The sequence below is a fragment of the Amphibalanus amphitrite genome, unplaced genomic scaffold (assembly GCF_019059575.1).
Source record: "Amphibalanus amphitrite isolate SeventyFive unplaced genomic scaffold, NRLGWU_Aamphi_draft 001658F_arrow, whole genome shotgun sequence".
NCBI classification, from domain to species: domain Eukaryota; kingdom Metazoa; phylum Arthropoda; class Thecostraca; order Balanomorpha; family Balanidae; genus Amphibalanus; species Amphibalanus amphitrite.
In genome coordinates this window covers 61,563-87,202 of record NW_024883151.1, presented here as the reverse complement: position 1 = coordinate 87,202, position 25,640 = coordinate 61,563, and the positions used below count along the sequence as shown (strand labels likewise).

Sequence of the window (25,640 nt, the reverse complement as noted above, 5' to 3'; positions counted from 1 at the left end):
CTGCATGTAACCAGTAGGTGCTGAGCTGCATGTAATGTCAATGGAGCTGCCGCGGCTCCCACCGGTGGTCTGTGGAAGGATGGGTCTCCGGTAGTCGCCAGGATTTGCGGTAGGGCCGGTGGCAGCTGAATGCAAGCGAATCCTGATAAAGATGTTCGGGGGATGTGTTCATTAATTGATGTCGTTGCCAGTCCTTAAGGTTTTCTTGGTATGTACATGGTGCATGCCAACCTCTTATTTTAATTCAGATCACGCGGCACCAGTACCATAGCATATTATTTTTATTTTACATTATAATAAGGGAAAAATCGCTATGATCAAGGTGGCATTCTTTTCCCCAAATGTGCACAGAATAATCCACTCATTTTTTATCAGTCAAGTCGCACATGGCGCATGCGAATCTGAGTCTACCGATCAGAATCCATGAGTGCTATTTTTTACAGGTCGTCCGACATAATCCAGCCGATGCAAGTATGACCATGGTGCCTTCCAAACGACATCCTCCGCACATCCGACTGCGCTGTTCGCCCCTCTGACGTTCTCCCTCCTCCCCGGCAGGATGGTGCGGGAGCGAGCCGAACGGATGGCCAAGCTGAAGCAGCAGATGGAGGAGGAGCTGGCCAGCCGGCAGCGTCAGCGGGAGGAGCTGAAGATGCACGACGCAGCGCAGGACAAGTAAGTGATGGGTAGGAGTTATGTCTAAGGATGATAAGCTATGTTGGTTGTGGATCGTAGGATAAATTAACTTGCAAGTGGGCTTGAATTTGAACGCAGGTAGACGGAGAGTTAGCTGTTAGACGAGATTGTGTGACTTTTCGTTCGAATTGTAGCCGGATCGCGCTGGCCTCTTGTGGTGAGTGTAGTTCGCTTTTTTGAGCCAATCGTCTCTCATGCCAGAGAATATTATCGGAATCGGTAATATTATCCCAATGAGTGCGGTTAGTCGGTGGGACACCCCGGTGCAGGATAGGCCACTTCCGTGGCATCATTTGTCCAAGTCCTGGCGGTTCTGTGACCGGGCCCTCAGCAGAAGGTGTGCCCTCTCAATCACTTTCACCACTAGAGGCGGCGATTTGTCAGCGGATCGCCGACATCCGCTCCACACCCTGTTCCGGTGTGGTAAATGCCTAGCCGGTGGGTATGTGATAAAAGGTAGGTAGTCTTAGTATGAGCAGTGAGCGCCTTCCGATGATAGGGTATCTGGTTTGGAGATTCACAAATTATTACGATGGTATTGTTTGTTTTGTGGTTAAAATGGCCACGTAAAATATGGCAAATGAAGGACTAAGGAGCATAGTACACATCTAAAGCTGGTTCCAAATAGGCATTTTCGGCCCAGAACCTCTTCCTCTGTAAGAGCTGTAAATCATGGCCATTGGATCTATCACATGTGCATACTATAAAACGTCCTGGGCAAGGGCATCTTCTACACAGTCAAGTCTGATTGGCAAAGTATGCTCCAGATCCAGAACACCTTCGTACCGGGCTTCTCACAAAAGTCGGACCAATTTCTTTTGCGGATAGTGGACTGGAAGCAATATCTAAACGAAACAAATGCACATGAAAAGAAAGCAAATTTTTAGGAGATTTATATGATACCATATTTGTTAAGTTTAGAAAATGAGACAGTGGTCTAAGACGCAAAAGCAAACTCAAAGAAATTCTACTTTCAAAATAAGTCGGTCGTTTCAACACAATGGAACTCCCGCAACCTTTTTTTTTAAAGTGAGCACCATCTTGAAATGCTATTTTCCACATTGTTGAAAGTTTCTGGCTCGAGGAAATGTTAACTGCGGGTTCAAAGAACATAACGGCGGCCGCAAATCCAATCAAAGAAGCAAGCTGGCGAACGTCGCTCGTGTGAGAGATGCGCTACCCAGGCTGTCAACGGTCAGCGATATCGGATGACCCTGACAAATTTTGGAGCGTCCTGCAGACCACGATGGGCAGCGATCCTGATCGACTCAAGTGCCAATAGTTCCAGCTAGACGGTTCCACAGCCAATACCGCCAAAGAAAACCGGGAGTGGCTGCAGGAGCGCTCCGGGCAGCGTGTGATCTCGAGGTTCGAGACACACCCGTGACCAGCGAGCTCCCCGGACTTGACCCCACCGGACTTTTTCCTGTAGGACCACCTCAAGTCCCAGGTGTACCGAAACCACCAAAGAAGCCCCAAAGACCTGAAGGGTGCAATGAGGTCGGCGGTACGCAGCCTGCCATCTTCCGTGTGCCATGCTGCAACAGAAGCCGTGCTGCACGGGGCTTAACTGTGCATCGAGCGAAACGGGTGTCATCTCGAATAGGTCCGGCGCGGCTCAGTAAGGCGATCGCCGACGGTCAAAATCCCCTGAAACAAAATATTTTTAACTAGGCTTTCAAGTGATGCCTGATTTATTTTTGTAACACTGACGCACCCTTAAATATATTGATTATAAATTCGTCCGACTTTTGTGAGAAGCCCGGTATTTGAGGGTAGAATGTTTCCCGAGCCCGTCTTGCGACTCTAGAGCAGGTGCCTCCCAATTGGCCGCTGAATCCACCTCCTCTCTCCAATGGTCTTAGTGCGGTTGGAAGCTGTCGTATTGTTCCTTTGACAGTGTCAAGGGAAAATCTTCGGCTGCCGGTGGCACAACACCTCAAAACAATACATGTTTCTCTCACGAGGTCACGAACATCCGCTTGTGGTGTCGCACTGGATCATTGTGTCTATATGAGTTTGTTAGTGTGCTGAGCAGACTCGTCTATGGTATCTTCAATTGACATGACTTCTGGTCCTTGGGCCCCTCCCATCAAGGGCAGCTATTTGGGATGAGTAAAGGCGGCCGCACACTGGGCCATTCGGCGGGCGAGATTCCGCAAAAGCGGAATGTCGCGGGCGACATTCCTACAGCGGCTTTCCGCTTGTTTTCAGCAGTTTACAGGACCATTCGGCGGTGCGATTTTCTACTTAGTAGGTATTTTCAGGAACTTTATGTGAAACATTTTATGATAAATATAAACGAATGCAAACTAAATACATTTAAGCAAATACAATATTTGCTTATTTAATGCGATTATGCTATATTTCTGTACAATAAAGTTTTGAATATCTATTAATTTGACAAAATTTCTGGAGGAAGTTGCAAAAAAATAAAGCTCGTGATTAATGTAAACAACCGTGTTTGTCGACAAATGCAAGAAACCTAAAGACAATTGTGGAGAGGCACATAGTAACCCCTTATTGGAATAACCAATGAAGTGTATAAAAACCATTTAATATGGGGAAAGAAGTGCCGCTACGATTTTTTATCAAGTGAAGTCCATTTCTCGGCTGCTCCATCAATAGTTGGTGAGTTTCAAGTTCCACAATTTCGGGTGTCCGCGGCGTCGCCGCGGAAAAAGCTGAACCGGTCCAGCTTTTTCCGCAACTCCGCGGCTGTTCGCGCGCATGCGCACTCTACCCGCGGACAGCTAGCTGGCAGCGGTCGGCTGATAATTTTGTCGTTTCGGCAGCTGATTCGGCGTCCACGAAAGCGTAATGTCGCCACGGAATTGCGTTTTTGCGGAATGTCGCCCGCCGAATGGCCTAGTGTGCGGCCGCCTTAAATCTATCCAATCGCCCCGCCCATTCCACTGACATTACCTATAAAGTATACACCTGAGACAGACGTTGTTTCCGGCACCAGCTCCTGGGAAGCCGAGTGTGTGTGAACTGACTGTCGTGTGGCTCCGTTTATCTTGAGATATAGGATGTGGGCAGGTGAGGCTAACCCGCACGGTCCTCGTACCGGGCCTGGTGGTGTGAAACTCGGCTCAGACTGACCGCTGCGATGGTAGATGGGACTTGGCGTGCTCTGATTGTACGGTATCGTTTGTAGTGACGGCATGATAAAGGACTTCGTGTCGGTGACTTTTGTAGATTACGGTCTCCGTAATTCGTATGACCCGACGTGGCTTAGCTCGTAATTTGTTTTAGCGAAGACCGATATCGTGTTTTTGGCTAATTTATCTTTGACAGACACCCAGACGTAAAACTTCATCCTTTGCAGTATCATAAATTATTATCTTAGGACGTACTTGCTTCAAGAGTGTAGGAGTGCTCTTTGAGAGGCTGTAAACACCGGACGGGACTGCACCGGACGGCCCGTACTGCCCTAACGCTGTTGTACAGCCCTCTGCAGACTGCGTGGTAGGTATTCTTTTTTCGACAAAACCGATAATAACTCAAAGGTTATGATATCAGTCGGTCGGAACTCACTGCAAATAGATGCGCCATGCTCCACTCCTTCGATTAGGTTTATCAATAAACAAAGTTTACGCCTTGTGTGGCGACAAAATGCAAAAGTTTGTTTTGGGGGCAAATATAAACTTTTGGGTTTAATTGCCGAACTAGATGAAAAATGGATACGGTGATGATGCCAATCTAAGGGGCGGGGTCTAGCGCGTCTTGCTGTTACGATTTCCGAATGACCGATAGCATAGTATTCGCGTTATTCTCATTTTTGTCGAAAAAAGAATACCTACCACGCAGTTTGCAGAGGGCTGTACACCGTCTGGATACATCGGTCACAGCTATACAATTACAGCAGTCGCGCGCCCCTGAACACTTGGATGCATTGCCAACCATGTCATACAACACACGGGTGGGTCAGACAGGGCCACCCCTTCCTCCAGCTGCCGCCTCTCGAGCGGAAGGTGTCGCGCTGTCGCGTGCGCCTCCATCCCTCCTCTTATGGAGCCGGCGCGCCCTCGCCTGGTCTCCCAGCCGCCCCCATTGACAGTGGAGTGGGATGGGGATTGCAGTCGTGATCACGCGGCTGGCGCCCGACAGTGTAGCCGGAAACGTGCTGCTCGTGCAGGGCAGGGGCCACCGAGGTAGGGCCGACGGGTGAGAGACCGGTTTTAGAGGGATGGGAGTAGTATGTCGGTGACTAAAGATGCTGTTGTGTTGTGTAGGTGGATTGTTCTGGTGAGACTGCTGGGCAGATTTGGTGTGTTTGATTACACCTTAGTGGATGAAACAGATGCTAACCGGTTAAATTGCTATGCTTCTGATACAGTTGTTCTTGTTGATGGAGTTTTATTATGCGGTTTGATTGAAATCGTGTACAAAAAATGCATGAAATAAATCCATGACGTATGACTGATGCCAATGTGCCGACCACTCACACTTGAACTAGTCCCTAACGTCACTGCCCGCCCCTCAGATTCTCTGCCGATTGCGCCCTCCCCCTGAAGTGTCCCCTGACCTCTCCGCCCTCCCCTCAGACTGTCTGCCGACTACCCCCTCCTGAAGTATCCCCTGACCTCCCTTTTCACACCCTCAGACTCCCTGCCGAGTAAGCCCCCCTAAAGTGTCCCCTGGCCTCCCCGCCCTCCCCTCAGACTGTCTGCCGACTACCCCCCCCCCCCTGAAGTGCCCCCTGACCTCCCTGCCCGCCCCTCAGACTCTCTGCCGACTACGCCCTCCCCCTCCTCCTGAATTGTTCCCTGACCTCCCTTTCCACACCCTCAGACTGTCTGCCGACTACCCCTTCCTTAAGTGTCCCCTGGCCCCCTGCATGCCCCTCAGATTGTCATCCAACTCCCCCCCCCCACCGCCCTTGAAGTGTCCCCCTGACCTCCCTACCCACACCCTCAGACTGTCTGCCGACTACGCTGCCGAGATGGAGCGCCGAGACGCGGCCATCGAGTCGGCCCGCCAGGAGCGGCTGGCCGAGCTGCGCCGGCTACAGGAGCGAATGGCGGAGCAGATGAGCAGCCGGCAGCGACTCGAGGAGGAGGAGCGGCTCCTGCGCGAGCAGCTGGAGGTGGAGCAGCGGCGCGCCGCCGCCGAGGAGGCCGAGCGCCAGGAGGTGGAGCGCCAGCTGTGCAGGATGCAGGAGCAGCGGCGCACCATCGAGCTCCAGCTGCAGGAGAAGGAGCAGCAGCGTCGGGACGAGATGCTGCAGCGCGAGGCCATGCACAGAACGGTACGGAGAGAGAGAGAGAGAGAGAGAGAGAGAGAGAGAGAGAGAGAGAGAGAGAGAGAGAGAGAGAGAGAGAGAGAGAGAGAGAGAGAGCGAGAGAGAGAGAGAGAGAGAGAGAGAGAGAGAGAGAGAGAGAGAGAGAGAGAGAGAGCGAGCGAGAGAGAGAGAGAGAGAGAGAGAGAGAGAGAGAGAGAGAGAGAGAGAGAGAGGGGGGATATGGGCGGGAGAGTAGTAATGGAGGCGGGGCGCGGCCGAGGGGTCGTCCGGATGCCAGGGGTCATGACACGTAGCACAGGGAAGATGAATGGTTATGTATCAGACCGGGGTGAAAAGGTCTCAATGGAGGCTCGTAGTATGACGTCCGGCGCTGGTCGGTATGCAGCGTGGGTAAGCGTTTGTCGTGACGGTAAAAGCAGAGGTGTGGTAAAGAGGTATCGAGGAATTTTACGGCGAAGGGAAGGCTAAGTTGAGGGAAAGGTTTGAAGCGAGTAGAGAATTTATTGAGAAGGGTGGAGATCGAAGAGTTCATTCTTTATTATTTAATGTAATAAAAAGGTTAAATATTTGAGAGAAATAGTGTAATATTTTTTAGCATCTGTTTTATTCTATCTGAACACACATCTTACATGTTGAATGACGTTCAATTGGAATTATGTTGGATTGATCTGTCTGGGAATGTGAGCGGGTTATTCGCAGGTGGTCTAAAATCAGCCGACGCTAATGGCTATTATGCAGCTGTGTGCTTACATACGGCTTAACTATCACGATATCTCCAACTGCACGTGGCTCAAGGCACCCATTATCGGTCATTGCTCTGAATGGCAATTATTTCTGAGCTCCATGACATGATTTTAGCGCTGCCGTGCATGACGCATGAAGAAGAGGAGAAAGTCTGGTCGAGAGGTGTCGTCATGCATTTCTCTCTGCTACGGCGGGAGATCCGTAAACAACCCAAGAACAAAACAGGATTTCCAAAATCCAAATAACGGAAGCCCAAATACCTCTCCGTCCTTCGTAACTTCTGAGCCACCAATGCACGTATGCGACCCGCCAATTACCCCTCCCTTCTCCGTTGTCATCCGGCCTTCACAGCGTACACATACCGGATCCCAAACCAACACCGGATCCAGCCGACTGATCCTCAAAGCGGGTCAAGCCCCTCGGTCCGGTCTGAGTACCTCCTGGGGCCGCCCCGGGTCTCAGACCCCCACTGAGCGCCGCCGTGACCCCGCCGCGCTTCGCTCAGTTCGTCTGAGAGGGGCGCAGATTCGCCGGATCTCGTCTGTCCGTGACTCTGCGTGCTCCGTGCTGATCCGGTGGCGGGAGGGGGTAATCCGCCGGCTCCGGCCTCGGGTCGGCAGCGTGAGGGGGCTCAGCGGATAACGGGGCGACTTTATGTGTGTCTCTGTCTGTCTGCTTTTGTGTCCGTTATTCTGTCTTTCTGTATACGCGCCCATTTGGTTGGCTGTCTATTTTACTTCTGGCTTCTTTCTGCCCGTCTTGTGTCTGTGTTCTATTTTCTTGCCGGTGTTTCTGTGTTTCTGTCTTTCTGTCTTATTCGTTTGCCCATATGTGTACTTTTTGAATGTGTGAGTGTATGGCTATCCGTTTGCTTTGTCACTTGCCAGTGTATTTATTTATCCATTTAACCCGTGAACATGCGTCATTTCCCCCAGTCGTTTCCCTTTCCCTCCCCTACTTCTCCCAGCTATGGAACAGTGCTCTGTTTGGCTGTCACCGCCGGCCTGCTGCACGATCCGTCGCGCTCCTCTCGGTCGCATGTTTATGACCCGTCCGGCGGTTTGGCCATGCCTGTCTCCCCCGGTATTTTGCATGCCGATCGCGTGTCCTCTGTCGATTGACGGTCCACCGGATTTCCGGCGAGCCAAACGTTCACATGGGCCGACGATCTGTCGTCGGGTTTGTGTTTGTGATGCCCGAACGGTCAGTTTATGACAGATCGCTGGGATGTGTATCTGTCTCGAAGGATGTAATCCCCTGGATCATATCATTGCGGTCGTCGTGGATTTGCAGTGTCGGAGGATTGAATTGATCGCGATCTGGCGGTAGGGTGTGTTGATCAGTCAGGGGAAGTTCACGTGCGTTGTCGCAGATCAAGGGTGCACGGTCATTGAATACATAGATGACGGACGCCGAACCGGAAAGGTTGAAGTGGGATTAGTACCTAGACATGTCAAGGTCCATAGTTGAGGAGGTGAAATGGTGTGTTATGCTGTAATAACGGATTTACAGGTGTTGGTTGGCTTAAGCCTATTCCACGGTAAATAGGAGGAAAGTAATTTGGATTAGACATATTTGGTGATGACCGCATGTCACAAAGGATGATTAATGCGCTCTGTTTTGTCATGACCTTGCATATGTTGACTATTGACCACGCATGTCCTAAATTACGTTCAGAGAAGTCCTTGGATGGCGGTCAGGTCGCATGACAAGCGGCAGTACTTGCAACAAACTCGAAACGCCTGTTCCATTCCTCTTCTGGAACAGAGGCCTATATCGTTTACTTTATTTCCTTGTGTATCACATTTAAAAAAAAAACAATTCTAACGAATAGTGTTTGTCTAATGAAACAACAACCTGCGGTTACGACATGATTGCCATACATTCTCCCAAGTCGCGTCGGTCATTTCGCAGCATCGTCGCCTTAGTTTGTCCCGGCTGCCTTGCCTTGCTCATACTTCCTGCTCTCTTTAGACAAACCCTACCCCTCCATGCTCACCCCTCCCCTTCTCTCCCCTGCCGTCCAGATGATGGAGAAGCTGGCGGAGGAGGAGCGTCTGGAGCTGCTGACTCTCGCGGCACGCCGCCGGCGAGAGCTCGACCACCGCCGCCAGGTGGAGGAGATGATGGCAGAAAACCGGCGACGTCGCGACCAGGAGATCGCGCAGCTCTGCAGCGAGAAGCGCGAGCTGGAGAGACAGGAGCAGGAGCGGCTGCGCAAGGTGGAGCAGGAGCGCAGGAGGCTCCTGGAGCAGCACGCCGTCAAACTGGCCGAGTTCCTGCCAAAAGGTGAGACGGGACAAAGGGGATGTATGGAATGATAGAATGGGATGAGAGACGGATAACAAACTGTATGAGAATGCATTGGGAGCGTTAGTTTAATTGTTAGCAACAGTTGTAGGTATGTAACTATTCCGTTGTTTATAACCTGTGATTCGGAAAAGTATACCTCGTTGATGCCTTTACTTTGCATTTATGAATGCTGCTTAGTGCTTACCTTGTGACTGCTGGCTTTCTTCTTCATCCTTGTTTTTGCAATAAGACGGGGGCCGAAAGCCCTGATGTGTTACGAGATAACTACGCTATGTGAGCTCATCTCGCTCCGTCCAATGCAATGCAGCTGCTCAGTAGGCGCACGCTTCATTAGTTTCTCGTGAACAAGTCATTGACATCCTCCGTGAGATAACAGCGAGTTCAACGTTCCACGACATTGTAGCGCTCGTAGCGGGGTTTCCTGCGCTACGAGACAGAAGAGTGCGGATCAGGGTGTGAGCGTACCGGTTTATTTGTACCGTTAGTCGCCCGCATCCGGTCCCCCAGCATCTAATCGCCATCTCGCATCGGGGTTTTTCGGCGGACGCTGTTGCGGAGATGACGGATTATAAGGTGATTATGATGCAAGCGTTTAGAATTTTATCTGCGGAACAAGCCCATGGAGTTCGATTATTTATGGAACACCATAAGACATATCACCACATCTGCTATTATTTCGTCATGAGTATTCCTTATTGCAACACAAGATGATAACGTCGTTTAACTAATAGGATCCGTCAGTGATGTTGTCAGGACTCACGCAGTGGTGAAAGCGCGTGTTCTCGCTGATCTCTCCAAATGACGCGTAAGGTTGACTGCGTAGTAGTTCAAAGGGGTTGACTCTCCAGAACTCCTTGGGTTAGTATGATATCCAGCCGCTGGGTTGGGTTGGTCACGTGATCGGCCGACGGGCGCGGGTGCGTGGACTCTGAGGTCCATGGGGGATTTGTCTGGGAGGTGTCGGACCGGCCCTCCACCAGCGGCACTCCCGGTGCCCCGACGGCCATCTATATTCATTGGTATAGTTCGTTTTTCTTAAGTTTGCCCCTCACTGTAAACGTCTCTTTGAACACAGCACGAGAATTGCTAGCTGAATTACTGAGAAAACTGGTTGGCGCACACTGATTTGACCAGATTTCACAGACGATCAATTTCATCAAATTTATTTACTATTTCACAGACTCGTAGCTCATATTTAGCAATACCTACAGCCCCACAGGGATAGACGACTTCTCAGGAATTATGTCTGAACTAATAAATAAATTGCACGGCGCTTAACATAACGCTAAATCGTCGGTGTTCAAAACTTATTTTTGAAAATATTATTCATATCTACAATACAATGTGCGCTAACCAGTTTTTTCAGTAATTCAGCTAGCAATTCTCGTGCTGTGTTCAAAGAGACGTTTACAGTGAGGGGCAAACTTAAGAAAAACGAACTATAGTCGGTTACATTATTCGGCGGCCCTAATACTCTGAAGGTGTGTATGTCCCAGCGGCTTCTGATTCTGCTTAGCCCTCCTGCTGGTGTCTTACCACGAACAGATGAGCATAATAATGTCAGTATTAGTCGTTAAGTTGGCGTGTAAATTAGTCACCGCGCCTGGCCCGTAGCGCCGCTGTCCGTCCACAATTACTGCAGGAATGCGGATGTTGTTCGTCCGGGCAGGAAGTTATGAAGGCGAGACATACATGAACTTGACTTTCAGTCTCGAATGAGCAAGCATTGAATTCCTCTGCATGGCTTAAACTTTGAAGCTAGCCATGATCTGAGATTTGGGGCAGCAACTGATGCACATTTAGCAGCAACATGACTGAACTGCTTTATTATCAAACTCCGCCGAAGCCTAAGCTGTAAAGAAATTACCTCGGTGACAGGGTACTGGACTCTAGAATCACCAGGGAGCGGCTCCAATCCGGTGCCGAAGACTTCCAGCGTCATTGGGTCGTTACTTGTTCAAAGGCATGATATATGACGCAAAGCCATGCAATGCATGCCAATAGCCTGGCCTACAATTCGCATCCGGTAAGAGCAAGCTGCTATAATTTGATTCGCTGTTCTATTTCGTAAGGCCTTGTCTAATGGATGTTGAAAATAATTGTAGAATGCAGTGGCTACAAGAGATCTAGCCGACTCGGATAGTTAGATTTTCGTGGTAAAGTTGGAATCATAATGAACCTAAATTCGGTAATGTAATTATGCTCTGGTGTGTGCACGAACGCTTCCCCAAATTCTTGTGATGAGTGATGACCTTCATCTAGCTACAGCAGAATATTTCGCGTTTATTGGATTTTCGTGCCATGCTCGATAAGGTCATTTCCAACACCACCTCAATATAGCTCAATACGCGTATCTCTTTCCACTCTGAAGGTATTGTGCGTGTCACACACTTTTGAAGATAATCCGCCGAGCTCGCCGCCGCGCCGTCTGTGGTTCGTGCGCCGCTTTGGCCGCAACGCTGCGCCGTTTGCGCCGGCGTCAGTCCCGTTTAGGTAGTTCACGGCCGTTGAGTACGATGCGCTAGGCGTGTCTTCCTCTCAAGCCTCTAAAGGCAGCAGGAAGCAGTGCTTGCTTGGACTTTGGCCTTTGCACTGTTTCCGGCAGGCTAAAACAATCCAATGGACGCCTCCTCATGCATCAGCACGGGCGGGCGTCGGCTGGCTTCCTGACAACCGGGGAGGGACGCTTGGATTGAAGCTGCGGATTAAAGCCAGTGTTGTATCTGATGATCATTTGTGCATTTACATTCAGCGCTCAGGTCACAGCGGTTTCTCTGTGAAGCTTCGACTCTGCTTACCGGCTTCGACATGTGAAGCATGCCACCGAATTCCGCTGCTCACATAAATGGCAGACCACCGACCACTTAGCTCTCATTTGGTTTGCGGATTAATTCCCGTACTAGTGCCAGTACACGACAACATCCAATCTTGCAGATGTTTTCATCTGATGATGGAATCAAGGCTGTCCAAAGTTGGGATAGCGAGCTTTTTTAGGCTCCACCGCTAACAAGTGAAGCGTGCCTGCATATTGACCAGATGACGAATCGGAAAATAATGACAGTCTCAATGAGGATTATATCGACAGTGTGGAATGCATTTACTACACTGCAGAGATGACGTAAATATTACGTAACGGCATTATGACGTCATTTTCCGGGAAAGGTTTGGTGTACACTTGTGCAACAATTGACATTGATGCTTATCTTGCAGATGAAATACTGAAGATTCGGGATACCCTGGCTATCGATATTAGCTGACTATATTGAGCCTCTACGGCAATTTTACGGTGGTGGGTAATCCCACATCCTGATTTTAAGCACTGGAAATTTGACATCTTCCCTTGATTGACGTTTATTGACCCACGTGAGTGACGCGTCCGATGTCCCAATGATCAGACAGAGATGTCTCTGCGATATTAGTGTAGAAGTAAGAGCAAAAAAGCACACACAAGCACGGTGTGGTGCTGTGTAGAGGTACACAGCTCTTCGATGTAAACCCACCACGCTCCTTGTCGATGCCACTTACAATCAGACAAGCTTTGCAGTTCATCGGTACTGTCGCAACTGGTCAGGATCTAAACCCGTTCTCCAAAGACGTACCCGCTGTCCGCCGTCGCCACCTCGCTCTCATGCCTCCACAAACTCCTCACAACTGTTTCAGTGCATGTTTGTGATACCACAGATGCGGCGCATTGGTGGCACGCCGGCCGTATGGCTGTTTTGCCATTCCTGACCGCCACCGCGGGACGTTTTAGTGTTGAGGTCAGCAGCTAGGACGGTGCCCTGTCCACCACGACATGCCCTTGCCGCTGAACTGCGCACAGCCGACTGAGTCTGAATAGATACCAAGTCTGCCCATAGCGGTGGCCGCGGAGTGTGCAAGGCATTCGGGCACGCTCAGGGTGGCTGGGATGGGCCCTGATGTGGCCAATGTGCCCAGGCTCGTCGATGGGATGTTGCTGGTATGCCGGTGGTCTGGGTGACCTTCCAGGGTCGCTGGTGGTATCCGATGATATATTTAATTTTATAGTAATGGACGAGCTTGGGCTGGTTTGTGACTCTGATATATGAGAGATGTTATATAAGTGGACAGCAAAGGTGGTCGGTTATGTGCAAAGGAAGCGAGTAGAACTGATAGACATGAGTGGCACCTGAAACTTTATTCAAAACACACTCATATACTATTGAACCATACTCTTTGGAACTTACCGGTTTTGATGCCTAGCGTGTTAAGTTTTCCGCGACCAACCCTTGTCCGTATTCTCCTCCTTACAGCGTCTTACGGATAGGGGTCGTTTAAACCCTTAGTCATTCGACTTCGTCTGAAGACAATTTTGCGTAAAGCGAGGGTATTGCTTGTGACGAGACGAAGTCGATATCACTCGAGGTTAAGGTGCTATGTGATAAGTTGACCGCTCAGGTCAGGCTAATGACCGAAACCTTAGCCCGCTCCCGCGCTGGTGTCTGGTCGAACGCACCCTGCAGTCAGGGATGTTCGCCATTTCCCCACAAGCACGATTACAAGTCTCCTTTGGATTTCATATTTGTTCGGGTCCAAATATGTCTAATTTTGTTTAGTATGATAAGATGTGAATGTTAACATGAAGCCGCCATATTCTTCTTGTATGTGTGAGTGGATCAAGGAAGATTTGATATCATTCCGAATGATGTTTGATTGCTTGTCTCTATGTGCTGAACGGCGGATGGTTTAGTATTTTACATCCATGCACCACTAAATACTAATGTTGCATTGTCTTTGCACAGGTAAATCTATACAGCGAACGTTGTTTGATTGGATCCTGCGAATCTGGGCCCTAGATTGTATCGCGAAGGCGGTTTTGTTATGGTCACTGTTTGTTTGTTTTTGTTTTGTTGGGTTAGGCCCTTTCGGTCTGACAAGACCATTCCAGAGCCGGAAGGATGATAGGAATTAGGGGGAGACATTGGTCTGGGCAGGCACCCTAGAGAGTCGCCGGGGCTGAGCCCGTCCAAATGGACAGGCCGACCAGCCCCCCAAGCACTCTCTGCACCCGGCTACATGAGATAAAGTTGCCTGTCCAGCCCGGAGGGGGGTTGCGGCGTTGGGGAGAAGGATTTCAGTATCCTGAGGATAGAAGCACGGAACGGTGATGGTGACTGGGATTTCACCCCAGTAGGTACTGAATGGCAGGCTCCTCGATTTGGGAAGCTCCTATCCGGCTCGTGTGACGGTGCAGGACGTGCTGCCACCTACCGATGTGTTGTACAAATGGTGCTTCGAGGGCCCGTCGCTTTTACGTGTGGCGCTGCGCGCAGTTTACGTCCACCATGTGCTGTCATTGCACCCATCGCTGTGGTAGAGATACCACTGGTGTATCGTTCATCCCTCCAACTACCATGCACCTATTCTTCAGTCTCGCTATCCCTCAACTGCGACACTTGACCGCTCTGCACTGAAAGCCCCTCTCCTGGTGCACCCCACTACCTCCAACAGCCGAGACGCTCTGTCCGTGACCCCCGTCTCACCCCGGCCGCTGGTCTGTTCCAGGCGTGTTCCGGGACAGAAAGGAGCTGGAGGAGCTGGGAGCCCACTCCGAGGCCGTGGAACACCTTCAGGAGACGGAGAAGGAGGCCAACTATGTCAACATCTGCTAGACGTCGCCGGCCGCGGAGAGCGTTCACCTCCGCGGCCGCCGAGAGCGTGGTCTCACTGCCAGAATTGTGCGAGAGATACGATCACGAATACCGACCGCCACTGGCGTCTGACTCAGAGGGTCTGTGTCAGGCGCGATTGACCGAGACGTGCGACAGTGGCGACGGTGGAACCCAAAACACGAGCACTGTGATGCAAATGGATCTCAAACTTGATGCGAATGGATCTCAAACTAGTGCAGACTGCGTGATTTGAAGGCATTACGCTGTGGCCTTGCCGAACATGACACAGCAACTACTGATGCCGATGCTGAGTCGTAAATTTGTGGTGTTTATTGTGTGTTTACTTCACACAAAGTTACTGACCCGTCCAGTATGTAACCTTAGCTCGTCCTTGGACCTTGTCATTAGTGTTGAGCATCAGTGGAAAAATGCAATTGAAATCATTCGTACTTCATGCTGCCAGTACAATACATGCAGTCAGTCTTACCTGTGGACTTGATGAATGGATGTACATGTCTAAATAATTTCGTGTAGTCATCCAGTGAAAATCGACTAATTTCCCGAATTCACGGGAATTCAGGTGGTAGGTGGAGCCCATGAGCGAAACCGATTCGATTGCTTCACCAACAATAATTCACATATCACTTACGGAAACTTTTTGTCGCGCCCTGCATATGCATTGCTCCTGACGGGGCACTCCTGAATTCAGCTGTACATAGTTAAAATGTCCCAACCGCTTCTATCATTCCGTCTCCAATTCCCAAGTGACTGTGGAAAGACGCGGAGGACGGCAATCAAAAACTGTAGGTATAGATGATTTTTGAACGCGCTGAAATGATTTGCTTTGTAGAGAAAAATCCTGCTCACCATCTAATAGACCGCTGTTCCCAGGAGGTCGTCGTACTTGAAGCATGAACTGCGGTGTAGACAGCGTATGACAGGGTCCAGGTCGGATCTATGGCTTTAGAACTTCGGCAAATATCGATGCAAAGTGATCACCGTTGCAGAGTGGTCGATGATAAGACAGGTTTTAGGACTCCGTCCTGCAGAGGCTGCAAAGCGGAATCAGGTAGATAATCTTTTTGGGGAGTGAATTATTCGCTAAAGACAGTGAAAGTCACTGAGGGTGGCCATTACAGCCGAAGATGGCTGAATAGGTAAACTGCAGTGAAAGTCATTGAAGAGGGTGTTTTAATTATTTGTTTCCAAGAGGTTAACCCGGAACAAATCGCCAAACGAAAATTGTGATCTAACAAGGACTAGTTGACCCAAGCTGACCTGATGTGACATGTAAACATGCATGAAAGATTGAAAAAGAAAAGATGAAAAGTGCTTGAATATCACATTCGATGTGTAAGTTATAAAGAGCTATAGCCAGCGAGAGCAGTGTGTAACAAGGATGACTGGGCACATTTTGTGCGAATTTTGCCGTGTTATAGGTACTGGCATTAGATTCGCGTTAGCAAGAAATAGGTGATGGTCATTGATATTTGACTAAAGGGCATTGCGAAATAAATTTGTAGCCCGCTCCATTCTAGAGAGATTTAGAAAATTTATAGGGACTTTTAAGCATGAACTCTCTGTTTTCTCAGCTTTTGTCAGATACCGTCTGCGAAAATATTCCCGCGCCATGTCGCATTGCGCGCAGATTGCGATGGTGGATGGCGTGGTGGTAACGTAGTGATAGTGTTTGTGTGAGTGTGTGTTTGAGTGAGATTTGTTTGGTTTCCTCATTTAGTGATTGAAAAATGAGTTGTTTTATACAAGTGGCGGATGAAGAGAATGAGGAACCCATTGAGATTCCCGTTGAGGAAGATGGGACGCTGCTGCTGTCGACACTAGCGGCGCAGTTCCCGGGTGCTTGTGGATTGAAATATCGGTCTGAAACAAGAAGTTTGAGAGGTGTGCGTCTGTTGGACGGAAAACTTCGTCCTCCAGAGAATGGATGGGGAAATGCTGTATATCTGTGTGTGTTCCCAAAAGGTCAGTAGCAACATTTTAATTTCAAGGTCGTGTAACTGGTGCAAAAGTGGCGCACTGGAGTTGCTTTTTCTGCACTTATTTATGTCGGTTTGAAGTCTATGATGCATTGCTCCATTCCTGATATTTGTAACTTTGTTCCTACCACATCCATAGGCGGCGGAACGGGGAGGGCACCGGGGCACCGTGCCCCCCTTTGATTTTGGCATTTTAACATTAGCCCTATGGGCGTTGCATGGAAAGAATGGGACCAAAAGTCGGCAGTGCCCCCTCCCTAATCGAAGGTGTTCCGCCGCTACCGACCACATCATCCAAATTGAATACTCATCAAATTTTTGTCATTTCAAAACTGGGTGCAGTCGCAGTGGCTTGCCAGTGGTGACGACCAGGCTTCACAAGATCTTTGATGGTCAATATTTAACTGATTTCTGGATCTTAATTTCTGATGCACTGACCCAGCTTTTGATTGGGGCGCATTATGTGGTGCGTTTTACGGTTTTAATTTTTTAAAGGGACATATGGTCAAAGGAAGCAGCCTAATTAGATTGGTTTACTTACTACTAGATCTGGTGGATTATTCCTGTTTTTTTTTTTCAGAAAGGTGGAATTAAATTTACTCAGGAAATAAGAAAGTTACTTAAAAGTAATTCTTTAGGGGTTTTAGCATAATACCAGCTTGCAATTGATTGTCATAGACTTTCAGGACAACTTGCATGCATCTTAGTGCTAAGTATATGCATGATCTTAGTGCTTTTATTGAAAACAAACTGTAGACAAGATAGGGTTTATGATCCTATTGGATCATATCTGGTGTTAAAGTCTCTTGGAACAATGATGTCATAGCATCCTGCAAGAAACTAACAATGATCTATAATATGTGTGGATGACAGACCCTTGGAATATTGATCAGAGATGTTCCATGCAAAATAGTGCCATAAACAAAACTGATAAATTTGAACTTAAAAATCGTTAAATCCCTTTGCTTTCAAGAGTAGCATTGTGTAGAATTAATGTAAAATGTAGGTGCACTTGATTTATTGTGATATGAAGAGTACAGTTAAATTTATCAGCCCAGCTTGCTAGTTTCAAAGATTTCCATTTTTATTGAACAGTATTTGACCAGACCTGTTGCATCTTTACATTTTGGAAAAACAAGACATTTTCACATCCTTTGATAAATTTGTATCATTTTGGATGAAATTGTATGGACATTAGTTCTTCAGAAGTTTTTTTCCATGGCAAGTGTAAAGTTATCAATTTCTTCAATCAACAATTCATTTCAATTTGGATGATATCCAATCCTGCATCCTGTTCTAACAATTGGACAAAGTAATTTCACATTATGCAACCTATATTTTTATTCCCCAAATCATCTGGCTTCAAGTTGACTGTTGGTGTGTTGGCAATTAATGACTCCCAGCTCTTAATCAAACTTATAAGTAGGTAATTTGTCTTGCTAGGGTGTTTGTTTCAACCAAGCAATGATAAGCTGCTGAATTATATTAGGTGAAATATTCCTCTTGGCCATAATGCATTTAGACTGCATTTTTGAGAGAGCTCATGACATAATAATGTGAATGTAGATAGGCTATGGTTGACAAAAGGAAATTTGGTCTCACATTGTGTTTCATTTCAGTCTATTTCTGAGCAAACTTTTCTCTTTGATTTATTTGCACTGCTGTCAGCAATTGGTGACCAGACTTTCACTAGCCAGATTTGAATTTTGTTTCCAAACATTTGTTGATTAGATGATTCTGTGTTCAGTTAGCCATCTGTTGGACAGTGAAAGCTCCTGAAAAGTGTTATTTTCAGCTTAAGATACAAAGCTGCTGCCTGAATTCGAATACCTGTAATCGCTTGCATTTTCGTCACCACCATTTTTAGGTAATGCAGGTTTTCTGCCATGTTTCCCATCAAATATGTATTGTGTTTGTTTGGCGGACAATTATCCTCATTTTAATTCAACCAAAGACCTCTGTAGAAGGTGGACAGAGGTCTGTGATTCAGCCTAGCCAACTTCTGACCAATTTTGGCTGGCTTTGGTGAGCTGATGACTGTACCTGTGTTCTGTTACAGAAACTCCAGAAGGTGAGGGACGCTCGGCAGCCAGCAGGGGCTCAGGTCGGTTGTAACCACATGGTCAGGTGTCGGTCAGCCACAGGTCACACGGGTCACAGGTCAGGCGCGAGCAGTCTCAACCAGTCTAGTCTTGAAACCGTCGCGAGTCCGCGCCGGCTGGCCACCTGCGCAGCTCTGCCGCGGACAGGTCCCCTGTCTTACCCTGAGGGCTGGCCACTGCTGTCAGTGATCCATACTCGCCGCTTTGCTTTAGTTTAATCTTTCTGCTCTCATTTTTGCATTGAATTTAGTATATTTTTTTCCATGTAATAAACAAAATTATTTAACTAGTAAATGGTAGAAGTTTTCAATCAGCATCATTACATTAACTTGATACATGTGGCACAGTTAATTACCATCTTACTTTCATTCAGTTTTGCATGTTGAATTGTTAGCTTTTGTGTCTGGTTTTACTAATTTTGAATACTACTTTCACTTAAAACAAATGCATTTTGCATATATGTTATATATATATATATATATATATATATAACTTGAAGTGTGGGTATCCAATGTAACATATTATGTCCTCTATTACACTTACCTTCAATTTTTGCATGCCATTTATCTCTGTATTCTCTGTAGCTGCTTAAATCTTTTTGTACCATACACTCCTTATTTCCGCCCTTGTGTTGCCTGTCCGCGCGACTGGGGCCCTTTTGCGGTGTTTTTCTTTTTCTATTGGAATTTGGGCCCTTGTGCGGTGGAGCGCTGCAGGTGGCTGGCCGGTGCGCTGAGCGAATGTCGAGTGGGTCGAGAGAGAACGAGACAGAGCGGAAGCTGGCGCACAGTGAGAGTGAGATGTGTGGCTAACACGACTGCCTGGACGAGAGAGAAAGAGAGAGTCGCGGGGGTGTTTGCGACAGGCATTTGCCAGAATGCAGTTCACAATTGGTCTCGTATATATAGAAATGAGGCGATTGCTTTCAGTTCATGCAATTGCACTTCATCTTTGTACACTGGCATATGTCTGCTAGGTGTGTGGGCTTGCAAATGGCTACCTTTTGGTTTGGTCTGGTCGTGGATGCCAGTTGTCTGTCCTAATTGTGTGTCGACCAGGCGTGGCTAACTCTTATCTCGCAATGTCCTTACGTGGTTCAGCCCTTTCCGCTGCTGTAGCAATGGGCGATGGATGCTCGTTTAACATATGTTGTAGCTGCCCTCCTTACACGCCTGGTCCTGCGCTTCACCGGCCGCGCGTCTGCCCGAGGTTCTGAGAGCCCGCGAGAGAGGTGTATCCGTGCGAGAGAGACTGTCTGATGTGCGGGTGGTGGGTGCGGCCGGCGTCGGCGAGCGCCCTGCATGCGACCGGCGGGCCCGCGCCGCGCGCGCTCCCTCCCCTCACGGCCCCGTTCGACGCCTTCGCAGAGAACAAACGCAAAAACGATGACCAGCTGGAGGCCAGCCTGGCCAAGACGAAGCGGCTGGAGCTCAAACAGAAGTGCTCCGACCTGATCGTGCTCGGTCTGCCGTGGAAAACCACCGAACAGGAGCTGCGCGAGTACTTCGAGTCGTTTGGAGAGGTCCTCATGGCACAGGTACGTATCTGGTGGCAAAAAGAGATGGGGTGGAGTTCGGTCTGGCTGTAAAATATCACAGGATTGCAAGTTTGAGTATAGCACTGAGTTTCATTAAATCGTTCATCGTCAAAGTGCTGTTAGATTAATTTTGTAACGTTTACCATTTACTCAGGAGCTCTGCTTTGTTCCAACTTTCGGGCCTGTGGTTGCTCAGGAGTCTGGACGCAGGCTGCTCGCTGCGTCAGTGTCGTTATGCTCATCAAGGCGTCAGCATCACAAACATACACTGCTCCTTAGCTGGTGTAAATTTGGACCGTTATCACTCACGATTCTACCTTGAGAACGCGTGTAAGGCCGTCGTTCTTAGATAGGTTATCACCCATCATTAATTTGTTTATTCCGTTTTCATCATCCTACGAAGCTATCTGGTTATCTCATCGGTACTGTCGTTGGCTTCAAGTAGTCCTTCTTGGTTGAATAAACACGTGGCAAGATATGGGATGCAAATGGGTAATGTCGCCATCAAAGGCAAACACTCGTTATCAACACTGTGTCCAAAGGTCGGCCCCACGGTTCAATGACCAAACGTTCAACGGTATTGTAAGCACAGCTGATGTCAATGAACTTATCTTCTCTTTTCGGTGTCTGACTAACCAATGGATATAATTATGTCAAAGCAAAACATAAAGAACTCGCAAATGTTTTGTTGCATGGCATGTTTCGTGATATGTCATAGCGGTTTATTTACATCTATACACAATTCGGCTCATTTAAAATCTGCTGAAGGGCGCTGCAGATAGTCGGATGGCTATGATTGAGCACAATTGGCGCCTGAGGGTGCTGCCACGACCATCTGAAATCATTGTCAATCCCACGGACTTCGGTGTTGGTGTCCTGAAGGGCGCACGGGCGTCGGATGTCGGTGACGCTGGCAGCCACCGTCTCCGCAGGGATGTCCTGTTTAGACGCCGTCGGCTGCTTGCATATGGATGATTCGGCGTTCGGAGAAGCGCTGGAACCCCCGTCGCTGTCTGGGAGTCTCGATAGGGCAAGTTTTGGTAACCGGGTTAGGTGGTGTGGGCTGATGTAATGGCAAGGGAATATGTGAGATTACATTGGTTGAGTTTGTGGGACTTACGGGACTGGATAGCACTCCGTTCGAATGTATCATTTCCTAATAATCGTCTTTTTGTTATTTGACGTTTTACGATCGTTATGACTTTCCTGCGTGCTGTTTTGCCTATAGCTATATCCAGAAGATCCTTGTAGCTACGACTTTAGCGAAACGACCTTCCATTAGCCGCCATCTAAGCCAACGATGCGCAACATGGCCGCCGCTCTGGCTTCCATGCATCACTCCGCTGCTTAGCGTCCATTTGCCGAGCTACAACCACTCGTCCCCACGCGGCGACCTCTCACACGCCGTGGCTTCCATGGCACCTGGCCACCCGGCAGCGGGCGGCCGGGCGGGCTGTCGGCGGCTCGGTGCCGCCGGCTCTGTTTACTGGAGTCCAGCGAACATCGATCGGCGGCCGGCCGGCCTCGTCGCGACCTTGGGTACCGCCCACACGCGCCACCGCCGCCGCCGCCGCCGCCGTCGAGGACGTGTCTGGGTGGTAGAGGACGCTCGCCGGCGGTATTGAGGACAGTCGATAGTGTCCCTGAACGCGCGGGGCGTGTGCCAGGGTCAGGGTGCACGAATGTTGCCCCTGAGGTCATAAGGTGGATTGAAGTATGCGGGAACTGTTCGAACCTGGACTATTGGGCTATTTTTACGGGTCGGTGATGCTTTATTGGAGATTGAAAATGGCCAGTGTTCGGATGAAAAAGTCAAATGATTCATATTTGAGAATATTTGACGTGGTTTCTTGTCAAGTCATTTGATAACCGCATATTAATTTACCTAAATTTTACTCTATTGAGTTCATGGCACAGATATATTTGGCATTCCTATTCCATCAAACGCATAGCGTAACTAGGTGGAACGACGCATCGGGAGCACTTTTGTACGCTCATATGAAGCCGTGCAACTTCTGCTCCATTATTTACGTTTTTGTCTACGCTAAGCCGATTTCTGAAACCCACCTCGTGAAAGTCTTCACTTCGCCAATGAATGTCAGACATTGACCGCCTATCATCTTTCCTCCACAGGTGAAGAAGGACCCCAAGTCGGGACAGAGTAAAGGCTTCGGCTTCATCCGTTTCGGCACGTTCGAGTCTCAGATGCGCGTGCTGAGCCAGCGGCATATGATCGACGGACGCTGGTGCGACGTCAAGATCCCCAACTCGAGGAGCGGCGTGAGTGATCCGAACCGGCTTAAAGTGGGGTCATCCCGAGGGAATATGGGACTCGTCCCCGCGAGGGTTAGGCTGATTATGCCACTCACTGTGCCATTGCCTTAGGAGTCATTTCACATGTCTTTTTTGCCATTTCATTTACGTTGAACAAGTGCTTTGGTACATATGATTTTTATGAATGTTCAAAAATGTAGTGTTTGGTTGGGCCACGCATTTTGGCTTTTCAACGTTAACTATGTACGCAACATCAGTTCGTCTCCATTTCTGAAAGAAATCTGCTCTTTGTGTCTTGCAGTTCTGTAGGGCCCACAGAGCTGCCACCTATTGGCTGTTGTCGGTTGCTCGCCGTCTGTCCTGCGTGTTTTGTTGCTCAATCCGTCGTAACTACTACTAGTGGGGATACGGTTATCGTTCTGACTATGTCTCGCAATGTCATTTTCTCACGCATCTCCCGACCTGAGTCTGTCACCCGACCCGAACATCGACTTCGGCCGTGTCGGGATTGTAGCGACGACCACAGCCCCCAGTCTAACGCGTCCTTCCTGGCAGGAGGGACAACAGAACCAGGTGCCCTGCAAGGTGTTCGTGGGCCGCTGCTCAGACGACATCACCCAGGAAGATCTGCGCGACTACTTCTCCCAGTTCGGCGAGGTCACAGACGTCTTCATCCCCAAGCCGTTCCGGGCGTTCTCTTTTGTTACCTTCCTGGACCCTGACATAGCGCAGAGTCTCTGCGGAGAGGATCACATCATCAAGAACACGTCGGTGCACGTCAGTAACGCGGCGCCCAAGACGGACCACGCGGCACGTCATGGGTTCGGACGCGGCCATCCGCGTGACGCCGGCCGCCCGGGAATGGGTGGATACGGACCGGCGCAGCACGGCTACGGCAGTCAGGGCATGAACGGCGGCTGGGGCGGCCAGCACCAGAGCGGTCGCGGCACAGAGATGCCCAATCTGGCGGCGCTGGGCACCTCGCTGGGTATCGGCGGTCAGGGCGGACACCAGCACCCCAACAGCCAGGGCCCGAACCCAGCCCAGATGGGCGTCGGACCGATGAACCTCGGTCTTAACCCGCTGGCGGTGGCGGCGGCGCTCAACCAGGCCGGCTGGGGCCTGCTCAGCAATCTGCCCGGCCAGTCGCCCGACACACCGATGGCCTACAGCCAGGCGGGGCCGGCGCCGGCCAGCCAGGCGCAGGGCCCGCCGTCGATGGCAGCCAGCGGCCAGCCGGGCGGCGGACCGGCCGGCGGCAGCTTCCTCAACTGGATGAACCAGGGCGCCGGCGACGGTGGCGGCGGCGGCGGCGGCAGCGCGATGCCGCAGCCGCCGGGCAGCCAGCCGCCGGCCGGCGCTGCCGCTGGCTGGCCGCAGCGCTCCGATCAGAAGCAATCAGCCGGCGCCGGGCCAGGCTACGGCCGCAACCCCGACTACGTCTGAGCGGCGGCCCGTACCGCGGCGACCACCCTGTACATAGCGGCGGAGGCCGCGCGCGCGCGCCTGCGCCAGCACTAACCCTCCATTTGGGCGCATCCTGGGTGTTGTAGCTGTCTTGGCTTTTGTTATTGTTACTGGTGTGCTGGATGGTATGGGCGGCGACACGCGGCTCCGTCTCTCCGTTGTCGCTTTTAGAGTTCTTCATGTTGTGTTGGACGCGCGGGGCGTCGCGCGCGGCCCTCCACGCGGGCGGCGGCGGCCGGCGGCCGCTCGCCGCCGCTCGGGTAGCGCCTCAGGGCGGTAGAGGTGACTCGTCTCTTATTTTTGGTATGCGGTGGCGTATAATATAACCCCGGTTGTAGGTCTGTGGGGCGCGGCGCTCACGGTTGCGCGGCCGCTGACGCGCGCGCGGCGTCTTCGGTAGTTGTGACTGTCCCCTCGGTGTTCTAGGTAAGCGCCGCCGCGCTTAGCGGTCGTAGCTCCACACTCTATCTTGTTCTCTCCCCTATTTCTATCCACCGGCGACTGCGGCGTCTCTCGTCAGGCGCGCTGCGGCGGGTCGGCGGTCGGCGAGCTCAGATACCCGGCAGGGGTAGGCGCGCCGACCACCGGCCGGCCGCTCACCTTCCTGTCTGCGTGCGTTAGTTGGTGTGCGCGTGTGCCTGTGTGCGTGTGCCTAGCTAGAATAGTGGCGGCGGCACCCGACCGTCCGCAGCCGTCGTGTGGTGGCGGTCACTCTGCCTCCCGCGGCTGGTCACCAGTCGCCCCGCTGGAGGGCGCTGCAAGCGGCGGTCGGGCGCCACCATGCCTTTCTGCGTAAATATGGTCTGTGTGGCGAGTGTCCTGAAGTCAATTTTGCTTGGAAAGTCCTTAGGCCGCGCGCGAACTACTGTGTACATACAATCTCTCTGGGAGGATGCGGTGGCAACCGCACGGAATTGTAGACTGGGAATACCTGATCGGGAATGTCTGTGAATGGCTTCGGCGATTGGCGGCGTCAGGCCGGCGGCCACGTGGCCGGCGGATTTTACATGTTCGGACCAAGTACAAAGCGAGAAATTTGAGCAGGATGGAGCGTGGTGCGCATGCGTCTGGTGGTGTCCCGGGCGGGCGCGGTCTATACCGGCCGCCCCCGACACCCAACGACCCGGTGTGGTGGTGGAAAACGTGACTCTAATCTGTTGAACGTTTTGGGCCTGGCCCAATGTCCGAGCAGCGGGCACTAAGTTGCTGTCAGAACGTTTATAAAAAGGATCCAATATATCTCCCACGCAGAACATAGCCGGTGTTTGGTTGGCGTCGGGCCGGGCGGGTATGGGAGTGTCACGCCACCTGGCTGGCGGTAGGTGGCGGTAGCTACTCGAAAGAGGCTCGCTTGGGCAGTCTGACAGAGGTTCCATTGACCAGCTACTGCCGCCGCTGTTATTGGCTGGACAAACTGGAAGGGATGAAAGGCTCTGGAATTGGTCGGTGTTGTATGTAGGGAAGCCGCTTGCTTTTCGTTTGTTTGTTGCTGACCTGTGTTTAACTGGAGCACATGATTTGGGCCACTTTTCGGATTTCAGGGTCATTTTCAGTCTCTAGGTGTGCTGGGCTTGTTCCTCACCTAACCCACTACGATCGTCGCTGAACCACTGAAGCAATGACAGGTCA

General features: G+C 50.3%; 2 protein-coding genes across 7 annotated transcripts; both read left to right on the top strand.

Annotated features, from left to right (window-relative positions):
- Positions 1 to 562: 562 nt before the first annotated feature.
- LOC122374446 (meiosis-specific nuclear structural protein 1-like) lies at positions 563 to 15,120 on the top strand. The gene is made up of 4 exons (XM_043353218.1): positions 563 to 675; positions 5,620 to 5,950; positions 8,716 to 8,977; positions 14,528 to 15,120. Exons 1-4 carry the CDS (start codon positions 584 to 586, stop codon positions 14,632 to 14,634), a joined length of 792 nt encoding a protein of 263 aa, XP_043209153.1. The 5' UTR covers positions 563 to 583; the 3' UTR covers positions 14,635 to 15,120.
- Positions 15,121 to 16,254: 1,134 nt separating this feature from the next.
- LOC122374447 (TAR DNA-binding protein 43-like) lies at positions 16,255 to 25,268 on the top strand. Of its 6 annotated transcripts, none has more exons than XM_043353225.1 (6): positions 16,255 to 16,617; positions 18,691 to 18,702; positions 20,101 to 20,270; positions 22,404 to 22,550; positions 23,112 to 23,763; positions 23,916 to 25,268. In XM_043353225.1, exons 1-6 carry the CDS (start codon positions 16,383 to 16,385, stop codon positions 24,095 to 24,097), a joined length of 1,398 nt encoding a protein of 465 aa, XP_043209160.1. In that variant the 5' UTR covers positions 16,255 to 16,382; the 3' UTR covers positions 24,098 to 25,268. The 6 variants fall into 6 exon arrangements, with proteins under 6 accessions (XP_043209160.1, XP_043209158.1, XP_043209156.1 ...); XM_043353223.1 differs by having other exon boundaries at positions 18,691 to 18,735; XM_043353224.1 differs by having other exon boundaries at positions 16,256 to 16,617; positions 23,100 to 23,763.
- The last annotated feature ends 372 nt before the right edge of the window (positions 25,269 to 25,640 follow it).